Genomic DNA, 14,862 nt, shown 5'->3' with positions numbered 1-14,862 from the left:
AAATGATTATTTTTCCATTTTACAAAGTAACAGGATTCTGTCCAAGAGATAGAGTACTTTTTTTTTTTTAAAGGGAGGGGAGAATGTTACTAGAACAAGCAGTTAATTCTCCATTTTTTATGGTAAATAAAGTCTCAAACTATACTACAGTAATAACTGTCCTATATAATGCAAAACAAGAAGAAAAGAACATTAAAAGAAAATATGGCTTCATGAAATGGGAGCTGAAGTGGAGAAGACTTCCTGTGTAAAAATTTTTTACATCATACAGTGTTAATTAAAAGTAATAAAAGAATGATGGGAAGCAGCATGACAGAAACAGAGTGGGTTAATATCATTGGGATATTACTATAAAACATCACAGAAGAAAAACATCTTCCAGGGCCACTTAAGTTTGAACCTATGTGACTCTTGTCTTTATTTTATGTATACAGATACAAAGTGTGTACTATATATCATATCATCATAATTCAGCATATTTCAAAGTCAGAAGACTAGGAAAAGGAATGTTCCCTGCAGGTCAAGGTTTTGATGACTGGCAAAACATGAGCAAGCTTGCACTGCAGTTGTCTGAGCCACACCCAGTCTGCAGTTAAATATAGAATTTAGTTTCTGGAACTATTGGTCTTCTTAACCTTCACAGTCCAAGTATTCACTGAAAAAATTAAAAGTAAAAAGGAGAAAGGAAAGAGACTGAAACCAAAATCCAAGTACTAATAAACTGTCCTGGGAAGAAGTCCAAAACGCAGTAAATACAAGAGAATTAAATTACAGAAGCCTCAAGCAACATTCTAGAAACACACATTACAAACTGATTTGTCTCTTCTATGCAGATTCTACCAGGATGTATAACACACTTAAACAAAATGTATTTGTGTACTAGACCCATGTCTCTAATTCAGATTATATTTTCAGACTGTATAACATGTCAGATTAACATCGGTGACACCAAATTTAGAGCTATGATTTAATTTTGGTTTGTTATAGTATTGTGGTTGTGATGCTATTTTTGCTCATGAAGAGGCACTTTTATCCTAAGAAGCTATTTTTAGATGCTTAAATTGGGGAAGGGGGAGGAGAGACACTCTCATGCAAAAACTTTTAATACTGTTTCTTTGCTGTTTGGAAGAATACTTTGAGTTTATTTTTAAAAGTTGTTTTGGAGACTGACAAAAGTTAAACAGCAACAAAAATGTTTTCTTTATAATTTCAGAGAGTTCTGGGCTTTAGTAATGATTCTGTTTAATATTGCTCATGGAAGATAAACATAAAGAGAAGGAACAAAAAATAGTATACAGGTATACTGTTTCCATAAAAAATAAAAACATGCAATAGTTTTAATTATAAACACACAAAAAATTATAAAATGTTCATTTTGCCTCCATTTTCCTGGACACATCCAGATACAGACTGATCATTCAGCTACTGTGATGAAAATTAACAGCAATAAGTACCCTATATACACAAATGTGGCTCCAAAGCTAGTACTCTTAACTACTGTGTGCTATTTCTTCTACCTGTCACTGCTAGGTACTCTTGCATTTATTCCTGTATCTAGTTAAAGTCCTCTCCAAGTTGTTGCTTCTCTTTCTATCTTGCTTAATTGGGCTGAAAAACCTATATAAGAAGATTTGAAGTGTTCTTTTCTCTTTCTCCCTTGAGGCCAGAACAGGTGCACAGCCACATTTCATTCTTCTGTGTCCCAGTCAGATCCTAACACTCTAGAGCCACACCTGTTTCCAAGGCTAAACGAATACCCTGCCCAAACTGTTGCAAAGGGAAAGGAAAGGAAAAAAGGGAAGAGTACATTAGAAGCCCTGCTTCTGGTTCATAGAGCCTCCAACACTTCTGACCATAAACTCTAAAGACTTTTCAAATCAACTAGGTTCAATATCCCTCTACTCCTTTCACCTAGAAGGTATCCCTAGCACCTTGCCTCATACCTAGTAAGTCCTTTGTTGAATCAGCAAAAGAATGGTTAGGTCTGCTGAATAAAAACCACATTTGAGTCTGACATTTGAGTCTTATGATATATATGGTATTTTCCCCTTTTGTGAATATGCAAACTACTGGAAGAAAGCTTACCTCAGTGGTACCACATAGCAGATGCTATAAAAATAAATGAATAAATAGTAGTCAATTATCTAATTCTATTTTATCCATTCAAATCTAGCCAGGTCCTCTTTAAATAATTGTAACAATAATCTTTTTAGTTATGAAAATTTTCAAATCTATACATGTTTGTGGACTACTCCTCTAAGTGCTTCACTCGCCACATTTAAATAGGAAGCATGTCATCATGAGAAGGAGAATGGGAGTTGGCAGAGAGAACAAAGTATGAAATAATTGTTTAGGACACTGGGAAAGACTGAACCAGGTGGGCACAGTATAAATGTCTGACAGAATTATAGGCCCACTTGAGGCTCATGGTCATGAATTTAAAATGAGATCATTCTACAGGGTTTAAAGTTTTCTCTAGCCATATTTAGCTGCAAACATGCAGAAACAGTATAACCAAAAATGCAAGACGTGGATTTGATCAGGGTTCATTGATACATCATGGCTTTAGCTGTACCTGATATAATGATGACTCCTAAATCTCATTTCTAGAGATACTGAGATCTCCTAACATCTTGAAATTTGTTCACAGTCAAAGCTCTAAGTGGAAAGAACTTAAATAGAAAAAGAAAATTGGCTCAACACCAGTTATGAGGAAGGCATTCTACTGTGTGCTTTACATACATGATCTCACGCAACTCTTTACATAATAGTATCTCCCATTTTACAGAAAACTGAAATTCTGAAGGGTTAACATAAAATGAAGCTGGCACTAAACTCAAAGTCTGTATGACTGGGAAGCCCATCTGCTTTTTACTATATCTTAATACTTAACTCTTCTTTTTATAAATATTGTAATTGGGGTTAAGGGATGTTGAATGATTTGCCCAAAGTCCAACTATTTTCTAAAGGTACAGATTCTGTCTCCCAGATGAATGTTAAGCTCTCTTTTACACTTCCTGCTTTGTCATCTCTATGTTCAATATGTAACTAGGTTAGGTTGTTCTTTTCTTCACATTTTTTTCTCACACCTATTACCTTCTATCCATTTTGTCTGCTTTGATATTACACTTTGGGCCCTTGTCACTCATGCATAGACTACTCTAAGAGCCTCCTAGCTGGCCTTCATTTTTCCTGCTTCCAAACCATTTACACATGAGCTACTCATACTTCCTTCCTCTAATGCTCTTGCATAAAATCTGTAAATAATAAAATATATGCAACAAAAATTTGAAGATTAAATAAGGTCAAGTGTCATACAGAATTATCAGTACGATCAATAATTGTATACAAACTATAAAATCTTACTCAAATATAAGATGCCTTAAGATATATGAAGGCAGATACTACAACTTACATTTATTTAAGTTTTATTTACCCTTGGCTCTTGACATCTGGTATGTGTTCAAATACATACTCGATTGGCTGATTTCTTGCCTATCTTCCATACTCCTACTAATATTATCTAATAGACCAATCTGATCAGGTACAATCTCCTCTCTGAAAAAGCCTGAACGTCAAGCTGTGGTATAAATTAAGCATGGTACTTATTTAATTATACCATTCATAGTATGACTAGGTCTTGTATAATCAAGGCAGAGATGCTCCAAATGAAAAATTCTATGCTCTGTCACAAAGAACTTTGTGATAATCTAACATTATAATACTCTTTTTCTCTTCTCTAGTTGGTGAACTAATGTCTGTCATCCATCAAAATGCAACAAAAATGTCATCATTTTGTTAAAGTCTCTTTCCTCTGATTGTCTGCATCTCATGGTCCCATAAACTCAAGTGCCCATCTTCAGAACAGCATTTATTCCTCAGTTCTATAACTGCTTATACGATAATGCTCTACCCCAAGCTTGTAAAAGAATATCTTTCAGGGTAACTAAAAAGTTGATGAGGGAAAAGTTCTTCTTTATAGAGGAATTCCAGCTGATTAATGCAGAAGAAATGAAAAAAATTGGTATTTAACCATTTTAAAAATTTTCTTAATGTTTATTTATTTTTGAGGGAGAGAGAGAGAGAAAGATCATGAGCAGGGAAGCGACAGAGAGGGAGGCACAGAATCCAAAGCAGGCTCCAGGCTCCAAGCCTGTCTGCGCACAGCCCAACCCAGGGCTTGGACCCACAGACTGCAAGATCATGACCTGAGCCGAAGTCAGATGCTTAACTAAACTGAGCCACTCAGGAGCCCTAGGAATGTAACTATTTTGTAACCGCTTATTAAAAAAGTGACTAGGAAAAAGTCAGTAGTGGATGAAACAGCAGTGGTTCTCAATTCTGGCTGTACTTTAAAATCACTTGGGAACTTTTCAAATATACCTCTGCCGATGTCCCTATGATCAGGGGTAGTATCTCACTGATATTTTTAAAAGCTCCCTGGTGATCCTAATATGCAGCCAAAGTTAAGAATCACTGCCCTAAAACTATTCACTGGATGGGGAACTTTCTAATAAGTGGATCAAGATGATAAAACTGAATCCCATGATTAATCCTATAGTTACTAAAAATGGGACAACCAGACATAATGTGCTTTCTTATATGATGTGCTCATAAGGACAAAATAGCAGTTATATGCCAAGAGAGCTAAATCAGAATCTAATAAGGACTCTAGATCTAACTACCTGTCTACAGAAAAGATAAGGTGATGTTAAGAGACACATAAGAGGATGTAACTGACCAAATCTAAGATGTGGGAAATTCAATATGACAAATGCCTTAGTATCTTCAACAAATAAACAGCATGAACAAAGTGTGTGTGTGCGTGTGCGCGTGCGGGGAAGGAAATGCTACAAATTAAAAGACTCAAGAGACATATCCACCAAATGCAGTGTGTATAAATACTTTTGATAAGCAGGTGAATGAATGAATGCATGCATTCATGCAAACTAAAGGAGAGAAAAAGACCAATCATTATAAATAATAAATTATTAAACCTTATACCCGAAAAACAGGGCTGGATGTGGAAAGCAGGGCTAGATGTGGATGCAGAAGCAAAATAATTTTGATACAGGAATTAGTGAAACCTGTTTCTGTCACTGTCATATAGAAAACCTTCTAAAATATTTCAGTAGGCTTAATGTTTGGTTTTTAATTTGTATTTGCCTTACAATTTTGAGTAAAAAGAAAAACAAAAAGAAGTCATTATGAGGCAAATATAACCATTATTTTCTCTATGGGGGATCAGTTACAGTTGTTCTATATCAGAGTCATCTAATAAAATTTTCTGTGGCGATAGAAATGTTCCCTACAAGGTTTCCCATGATAGAAATACTGTCTAAAACTACAGTCAGTAGCCATACACAAGTAGTAGGCACTTAAATTGTGGCTAGTGTGACTGAAGAATTGAATTTTAAATTTTATTTCATTTTAAGTAATTTAAAGTTATATGTCACCATCATATCAGACAGTGCAGTTCTAGATGACTACAGCTCTCCCTGCAACATTTGCCCCTTTTCTTTTACCTCATTAACTCTCACATTCCCTATTATAGTATCTCACAGTACCATGAACCCTTCCTTTCATACATGTATACCACTGCAATTTTACCTCAATTTGTGTAATTATCTGATTAATATCTGTCTCTCCAAGCTGACTGTAAACTCCAAGACTGCAGGAACTATTTATGCTCACCACTGCAATGTATAGTGACATTCATTTATTTGTTAAGTAAATGTTATTATTGGATAACACTGTGTAGTTGAGTTTTTGTGGTAATAAAGACTTTCATTTCTCATAATTCTACATGATTTGATCCAAAATTTAGATCTTTAACACACATACAATACGTATACAAAAGCAGAGGAAACTGTACCATGAACCCCCACGTAAACATTACAGAAACTACAGAAGCTACAGAGAGCATCAACTTACAGATACCACTCTTGTTTTACCCGCACCCTTGCCTCTGCCTTTTCTCTTTGTGTTATTTTGAAGTAAATCCCAGATATTATATCATCATATTATATATTCAGTAATGTTATACTTCTAAAAGACAAAAATTCTAACTTTTATAAATGTAGCATCATTTACATATAAGCTACCATTATCATAACTGAAATAAGAATTATTATTTATCCAGTGTTCAAATTTCTTTAATTGGCTAATACATTTTTTAAAAAATGCTTGAAAAAACTGGTCTTATATTCTTAGTATCTCTCACATCATGGATATCGTTGACCAGAATTCCCCATAGCATTGTTTGACAGAACTTTGTTTAATATTTCCTACCAACCTGGAGCTGGACCTACATGCTTGAATTGATTCAGCTTCAATTTTGTTAGAAGAATACTCTATGTGGGTAGTGGTGTTTACCTCCTCCAAGAAGTATATAATATCTGTCTTTTTGTTAGCAGCTATTCATGATCATTGTGAGATCTACTATTTCATTAGGAGTTGACAAAATGATGATATTCTAATTATATTATTCCTTTTTCATTTATTAGTTGGGAACCTTCATTAAAGAAAGCCTTTTGGTTAATCAGAGATAAAGTTCATATGTGAAAGACAAGTTAAATGCTCAGTTCTTTCCTTTTACCACTTCTAAATATTTAGTTGGTTCTCTAACATTGTCTAGGTGTGACTAATATTTTTAGTAACATTATTATGTATGGATTTTTAATAAGTTTGCTGTGCTTCAATCTATTACCAATGGTATTATTACTGAAGTTCAAATTATCCCCATCTTTGGAAGGGGGAGCCTCTTCAATTTGGCTCCTGAGTCCTTTTGATATTACTCACCTATCTGTGATGGCCTTCTTGCTTTAACAAGATCTCTAGTCTTATCCTGTATTATTTTCTGTCCCAGTCTAGAATCAAGACATTTCTTCAAGGAATGCTAATGGTACTTATGACCACACTGTGTGCCCAAGGACTGCTAAGGTCTAAGTTGATCACTGTTCCTGGGCTTTTTGAGTAAGCAGAGATAGACAGTACACCCCCTCCTTTTTTTCCAAGAGAAACTGTAACAAATTCACATTCTTGTTTATAATTCATATTAAAGATTTTAGGATTTGTCACCAAAATTATAGCTTGCTTCATAGCAGACAGATATTGACAAGCTGACCCTAAAATTCATGTGGAAATATAAGGAATCCAGAATAGCTGAAACAATCTTAAAAAAGGAAGTGGAAAATTCGTATTTCCAGATTTCAAAATTTACTACAATAAAACTGTAATCACAACAGTGTGATATACAGACAAGTGGAACAGAATAGAAAAGATCCTTCACATTTTTAATCAACTAAATTTTGAAAAGGGTACCAAGACTAGTCAATCGGAAAAAAATAGTTCTTTCAACAGTGCTGGGACACCTGGATATCACATTGAAAAGAATGATGTTCAGTCCCTAATCTCACATCAGATGCAAAAATTAACTCTAATGGATAGAAGACCTAAATTTAAGAGTTAAAAATATAACACACTTAGAAAAAAACACAGAAATACATCTTGTAATTTTGCTATAGGCACAGGTTTCTTAGAAAAGGCAATAAAGGTACAAACAACAGACGAGAAAATACACTGAACTTTATGAAAATTAAAAATTTGTGTACTCCAAGGTCATCATCAAGAATCTGAAGACTACCCACAGAATGGGAGAAAATATGTATCTTATAAGCGACTTGGATACAGAATACATAAAGAAAAGATATAGTTCAATACGCAAAGACAACCCAATTTAAAAAATGGACAAAGGATCTGAATAGACATTTCTCTAAAGATGAAATACAAATAGCCAATGAAAAGATGCCCAACATCATTAGTCAGGGAAACGCAAATCAAAACCACAGTGAGAATCTACTTTGCACACACTGGGAGGGTTATAACCAGTAAGACAGATAATAACAAGTGTTGGCAAGAAATTGGAACCATCATACAGTGCTGGGTGGAATGTAAAATGGTACATCTGCTTTGAAAAAAGTCTAGCAGTTTCTCAAAAGGCTGAACAGTTACCATATGACCCAGTAATTCCACTAATACACAAATTTTGTTGATGGCAGCATTAGCAACGATAGCTGAAAGGGGGAAACAACTCCAAATGTCCCATCAACAAATGAATGAATGGCATATCTATACAATGGAATATTATTTGGCAACAAAAAGGAATGCAATACATCAAATCTATAACATGGATGGACCTTAAAGATATTATGCTAAATGAAAGAAGGGAGTCCCACATGGCTATATCTATATTATTCCATTAATATGAAATTTCCACAATAGGCAAATATATATTCAGAAAAAGCAGATTCATAAGGTTGTGGGAGAATAAGGGGAAAAAGAGTGACTGCTACTGGATACAATGGTTATTTGGGGGGTGAAGAGAATATTCTAAAACTGATTGTGGTGATGGTTGCATGACAGTAAATACACTAAAAAGTGCTGAATTGTACGCTTTAATTAGGTGAATTGTAGCCCAATAAATATGTTAAAAGAATAAATTTGAGGTAAATTTCTATATACACACACATAAACGTTATAGTGTTTTACTTATTTTATGTTTATATGTTTTACACCGAAAATTTTGATTCCTGATAACATTATGATTGTCTTATTTATAGCTGTATGTATACAAATAAAAATAGTACCTGAATAACAATATTATCAAATTAGTAAAAACAAGGTAAGATTTTTCTGTAGTTCTTTTTATTCTAAGCTGTATCCCACCAAGAAGCATCTTCAAAATACTGTGTTATAAAGTTATTTGATACAGATCATGAGCGTTTAAATCAGTGAGGTTTGTTTCATTATACTTTTTTGGGATCACCTTCCCCCCATTTCAACTTAATTTTGTTTTATAATTACATAAAATATTTACATGGTTACAATGTCAAAACATGGTATGTTTAGAGAAGTCGAGCTTCTATTCTTGTTCCTTTCAATCTTTTTTTGTCTTCTCTTATTGGTAACCGTTTATTTTATGGTATATTCCTTCATTTTAAAACAAATTATAAGCAAATACATAAATACATAAATGACAGCCAACTATATACAACAGACACTGCTTTTTTTTTTAAAACATTATATTCTGTAGATCACTGTATAAAGAAAAGAATTCATTCCAGTAGTTACAAAAATGCAAAACAGCCTTACAAAATATTTGATAGCAATGGTACAGAAGGACACAGTATGATTTTCATTCTGTAGGATGGAAAATTCATTCCTCTATTATTTCAGCACAGCACTCTATTATTTCAGCCTGGGCATCCAGCGTATGGATGCACTATAATCACCCAAGTCCACCACCCATAGATACAGGTTGTATTCAATATTTTGACATTATTGTAAACAGAGATGCTGTATTTAAATTTCTGTCAGTTTATCTCTGGGTTAATTTTCTAGAAGTGGGAATGCTGAGTCAAAGGGCAAATCTGTGAATAACTGTCCCTAATACTGTCAAATTCCTGTCCACAGAAGTTGTTCCATTTTGCATTCCCCACAGGTAGTATATGAGAGTGCTCATTTCCCTACAGCTCAATCAATATGAAAATGCTATGGAACTTTTGGATTTTTGCCAGTGTGACAGAAGAAGAAGAGTATCTCAGTGTAATTTTAATATGAATTTCTCTTAGTATGAGTTAAATTGAACATCTTTTTATATACTCAAGAGCCATTTGCATTTGTTTTTCTGTTGATATCTTTAGTTTTCTACAGAGCCGTTGGTCTCTCTCTTATAAAAGTTGTTTATACATGAGAGATAATAATATGTGGCAAATATTTTTTCCAATTTATCTTTTGTTTTTGTACTTCGTTCACAGTTTTTTCTCCCCAAAGTTTTTCTTTTTCTTTTTTAAAGTTTATTTACTTATTTTGAGAGAGTCAGAGACAGCATGAGTTGGGAAGGGGCAAAGAGAGAGGGAGGTAAGGAATCCCAAGCAGACTTCCCAATGCTAGTGCAGAGCCAGATGTGGAGTTCAAACCCATGAAACCATGAGATCATGACCTGAGCTGAAACCAAGAGTCAGACACTTAAATGACTGAGCCACCCAGAAGCCCACTCCAAAGTTTTTCTTTTACTTTATGTAATCAAATTTATCAATCCTTTCCCATATTTTGGAATTTTAGTCCTAGTTAGGAAAAACATCACCATTTCCAGGATACCCATATTTTCTTCCATTATTTATATGTATTAACTTTTTTGATTCATTTGAAATTTGTCTTGTGTTTGGTATGAAGAATGGAGTGACTCTGACTTCTACTAATATATTTGAGTAAGCCTAGTACTTTGCTGGCTTTACAGTCTGTGCATAAATATTCACCTATTCAGTGTAGGAAAAAACAGCACACATTGCTCTGAGACTAGGGAATTTTATATTCCATGTTAGAAAAGAAAAAGTTCCATTTTCACAAAATGAAATCATTCCATGTTCTTCTGTACTACTGCTATTAAATACTTTGAAAGACTTTTTGCATTTCTGCAACTAATGGAATAAACCACATACTTTCTTACTGGTTGTGTCAAGTAAGATAAAACTAAACCCAAGATAACTAATTCCTGGATAAAGATGTTTATTAACTGAAATTAAGGTTAAAAGATGAAAATTAAGATTAAATGGGAGTCTTACACAGGGTAAGTGCTCAGTATCTTTTTAACTGAAATTTCATCAGTGCAATTCCATAGGTAGTTTTAGTTGTTTTGGGAAAAATAAAAAGAACTGCAAAGCTTATGAGGTTCAATTATGAAAATGTACTAGGAATATCATCTATCATTATTAATATTATCAATTTTATTATTTTTCCCACTCCCAACATTACCAATTTTAAAATTAATCTCTCCTCACATCAACATTATGTGATAAATGTATATTGGTATTTTCATGAGAAAATTAAATGGCTGAATCAGTAGCAAAATTAGAACTTACACTATTTGTTACACAGAGAAAAATGTATAGTACTATAAATAATCTTTAAGTTTGATATTATTTATATTTATGCCTATTATGTGTTAAGTTCTAAAGAAATTTTTTAAAAGAATAAAAATTTCTACATGAGAAGCATAAAGCAGACTGCGAATGTCAGGTCTCTGGGATGAAAAAGTCTCACTCTATTTTAACTGCTCAAGCTTATAAGGACTTGTTATTCAATGAATGGCCTCTAATCTACAATAGACAGAGTGAGAAAAGTAACATATGATAACATCAATGATTAATCTACAGTCTCATTTTGGCTACTGGATCCAACCACCTCCTTAAGCAAACCTTTTAATTTCAACCTGATCACAAGAACAAAAAAACATGGCCTCAACTTCAGCATTTTAAATCTCCCTCTACTTGAGGTAGTGATGTCTAATGAGCTGGGAGATAATGGGGAAAGAGGCAGGAAGAAAGAGGACAAAAGTCCAGATGATATACAGTTCACTATTGGCTATTAAAAAACTTCATTTTATAGGTGAAAAAGTTACTGCTCAGAGTTTGTGAGCTGCACAAAGTTGCATAGCTGGTTAACGGCAAAGCCAAATCCAGGTTTCAGGTTTCTGACTCTGGGTCAAATGCTCTTTCCAGTTTGCTGTTCAACTGGTCAGATTAGATAATTGGGGGAAAAAGGTGAAGCTGGCTCAATGTCAATATGAATTCTATGTCAGCTTAAAAGTGAAACCCAGTTTTAAACATTCAATTCCATTCTTTTCCATTATTTAAATTACTGAGAAATCTCAATATGAAAATTCAATTGTTTTTACCTTTGCCTAATATATTCTTTTTTCTCTATATTTAATCTTGGGAAGTAAATACTTTTCAACTGGAAATTATTACCTTATTGAATATAAAACTCTTTAATCAAAACAAAATTCCATAAACATTACTTTTAGGTAGGAGACTAAAAGGGTAATCCTACTATAGGATCCACCCTAAATGTACTGAACATTTAATAATCATATTTAATTAATCTGTACCATTTAGGATAGAAAAATAGAAGCTAAGATCATATTCTAGTCTAAAACATACTAAGTATACTTACTATGGATCAGGTACTGGTGCTAGAGTCAGAAAATAAATTAACAAATCAAAGTAAAAATCACAGTATTTATAACCCTTGGGACTAAGCTCCTTTAGGCCATACTCCTGATTGAAGAAAGTAAAATCTCAGTGGCCTTTTATATAAGTATTCAATATTTCTGATGAAACATGACTTCAAAGAGCATTTCCAAAATAAAATATAACGATTTAAACTCAAAAAGTCTTCTAAAGTTTCTTAAATTACTGAGAACACTATTTAGTTATATTCATACATGCTAACTTCAGTTTTATGAATTCTCAATGGTACAATCATCTTATTTCAATAATATAACATTTATAATACTCCAAAATATATTTAGAGATAGAACCTAGATCCCAAATTACTTGTCTGAAATGGAAACTGTCCAAATCTATCTAAAGTTTCTCTTTCCTGAGTTTGGGACCTTGCTCATGGGAAAGGAGACATGTACCTTTCCATGACAGCCAGGCACTCCTTTCTCCAGGTAAATCGACTCCCTCGTCGTAGTCGGAAGGTGCCAGATGTGGCAGAGACTGGGGGGGGTGTTTGTCTCCATTCTGGGTCCTCTATTGGAATGGGGGCTGGTCTCATACTTAGTGTAGCCCCTGAAACAAACAAGACATTTTAGCAAACTATCCTGCAATTTATTAAAACCAATGACAAATATAACCATGAAACCAACAATAAATTTTTGCCCTTCCACTAAAACTTGTGAGCCAAATACATTTGATATTTACATTAAAAAAAAAAATCCCCTGGGCCTTTCATAGTGCCCCACGCCAGTGCAAATTTTTGCCTTGAAACATTGCCTGGCCTCTGGGCTGCACGCTACAGGCAGTGAAGCATGAGGAAATTGAAAAAAAATATGACCCAAACAAAAACCCAAAGGGACAAAAACTCTCCATAAAAAGTTCATCATTATTTTAAAATGTCAATTTTTTGGGGTCACTTGTCATTTATGTCATTTTTTGAAACAAAACCCCAAATCTATCTCTTTAAGGGAATAGGGAAATATTGGTATTCGGACCAATGAGAACTTAATTTTCCTTTAAAAAGATGTTTATTTATTTACTTCAAAGTTTATTTAGTAATTTTGAGAGAAAGACTGTGAGTGCGAGTTGGGGAGGGGCAGAGAGAGGAGACAGATGAGTATCAGAAGCAGACTCTGCACTAACAGTGTGGAGCCCAGTGTGGGGCTCAAACCACAAACCTAGAAGTCATGACCTGAGCTGATACCATGAGTTGGATGCTCAACTGACTGAGCCACCCAGGCACCCCAGTTTAAGTCTTTTTTAACAATACATAATATATGTTCAGAACTTTTCATTACCACTCAAAGGACTTTTTGTTATTAAGAAAATGGAGCCCTTAAAGAATATATGCAGGTAGGAGATGAATTTAAAACAACCCTAAATATTGTAAACTCTTAAAGAAAAAAAAGTTAAAAATAGTACCAAAGACAATGAGGTAGTTTTTGATGTTAGTCTATTAGTTAACTAAAGTCAGATCTCCAAAGGTCTACTACTTCTTAAAGTGATACTATTTTCTGTTACCTCTTGAGTGTAATAAAACCAATGGGGGAAAATGTAACTGGAGTATTTTATTAATTTAGACTAGGCTTTTCTCAAATAATGAACTGCTGATAATGCATGTTTTCATCATTCACCAACTCCCTCCCCTTTCTTTTGGCTTGCTATAGACTAGAAGCTATGAATAAAACAAACAAAAAAAAGCAATACTGTCTCTGACCTCTAAAGACTTATTTCAAAGATTTTAAATATAACATGGTATGCATTCACAGAGCTCAGTCCCTGGATCTCCCATTGTTCCTTCATTCTTTATAATGCTAAATTCATCTTCCCAAAGGATAATTATGATCATAGCATTCCCCTGACCAAAAGCCTTAAAAAAGTTCCCTCTACTTATGGAATAAAATGCNATCATGACCTAAGCGAAAGTCAGACGCTTAACCGACTAAGCCACCCAGGCACCCCTATTTTTATTTTATTTATTTACTTATTATTTTTAAGAGAGAGAAAGAGAAAGTGTGCATGAGCATACAGCTGGGGTCGGGGGGGGAGAGAGAGAGAGAGAGAGAGAGAGAGAGAGAGAGAGAGAATCTTAAGCAGGCTCCATGCTCAGTACTGAGCTGGATGCGGGGCTTGATCCCACGACCCTGAGATCATTACCTGAGCTGAAATCAAGAGTTGGACGTTCAACTAAGTCATCCAAATGCCGTCATACTTTGTTTATTGTACCTTGTAATTAATACCTTGGGTAGTGTTTCTACTTCACTACATGTAGATCTCTTTGTAGATTCACCTTAGTAGCTACATATTTATATGCATTCTCTTATACAGAGGCCCAATATTTTAACCAATCCTGATTTTCCTCTCAACCTATTGTCTTACAGTCCTTCCCATCTGAGTAAATAGCATCCCTCTTCTTCAAATTGCTCAGCTCAAAATTCTCATATTCATCTTTGACTTCTCCATTTCTCTGAGATACCACATATCTAGTCCATAGCAAACCCTGTCAATTTTATCTTCAAAGTACATCCAGACTCAGATCAATTTGTATTACCTCCACTAACTTTCGAACAAGCCAGTGTCATCTCTCCAAAGCATAACTTTCTGGGATAGGTTTCAAAGATGGCCCTTCACAGTAAGTCACATCTCTTGGTAATCATGCTCTTGAATCTAAGCTTGTCCTGTGACAGGTTTTGACAACGTAAAATGGAAACAAGTTTGAGGCTACGTCATAAGAAACCTTGCAGCTTCTAACTAGATCTCCCACAATGCTGGTTCTGGGAGAAGCCAGTTACCATAT

General features: G+C 34.3%; 1 protein-coding gene across 8 annotated transcripts in view; it reads right to left on the bottom strand.

The window, feature by feature from the left end:
- Nucleotides 1-14,862, bottom strand: part of HMBOX1 (homeobox containing 1) — a 178,746-nt gene that overhangs the window by 27,609 nt on the left and 136,275 nt on the right. For all 8 annotated transcript variants that reach the window (XM_077769701.1, XM_077769694.1, XM_077769696.1 and 5 more), the window contains one exon: nucleotides 12,485-12,638. In XM_077769701.1, coding sequence (XP_077625827.1) covers nucleotides 12,485-12,638 — 154 coding nt within the window. The remainder of the gene's footprint in view (nucleotides 1-12,484; nucleotides 12,639-14,862) is intronic.

Source organism: Crocuta crocuta, unplaced genomic scaffold, assembly GCF_008692635.1.
Source record: "Crocuta crocuta isolate KB4526 unplaced genomic scaffold, BGI_CrCroc_1.0 scaffold551, whole genome shotgun sequence".
Taxonomy (NCBI): Eukaryota; Metazoa; Chordata; class Mammalia; order Carnivora; family Hyaenidae; genus Crocuta; species Crocuta crocuta.
Note: the sequence above shows the minus strand (reverse complement) of the source record. Positions and strands in the feature narration are given on the sequence as shown.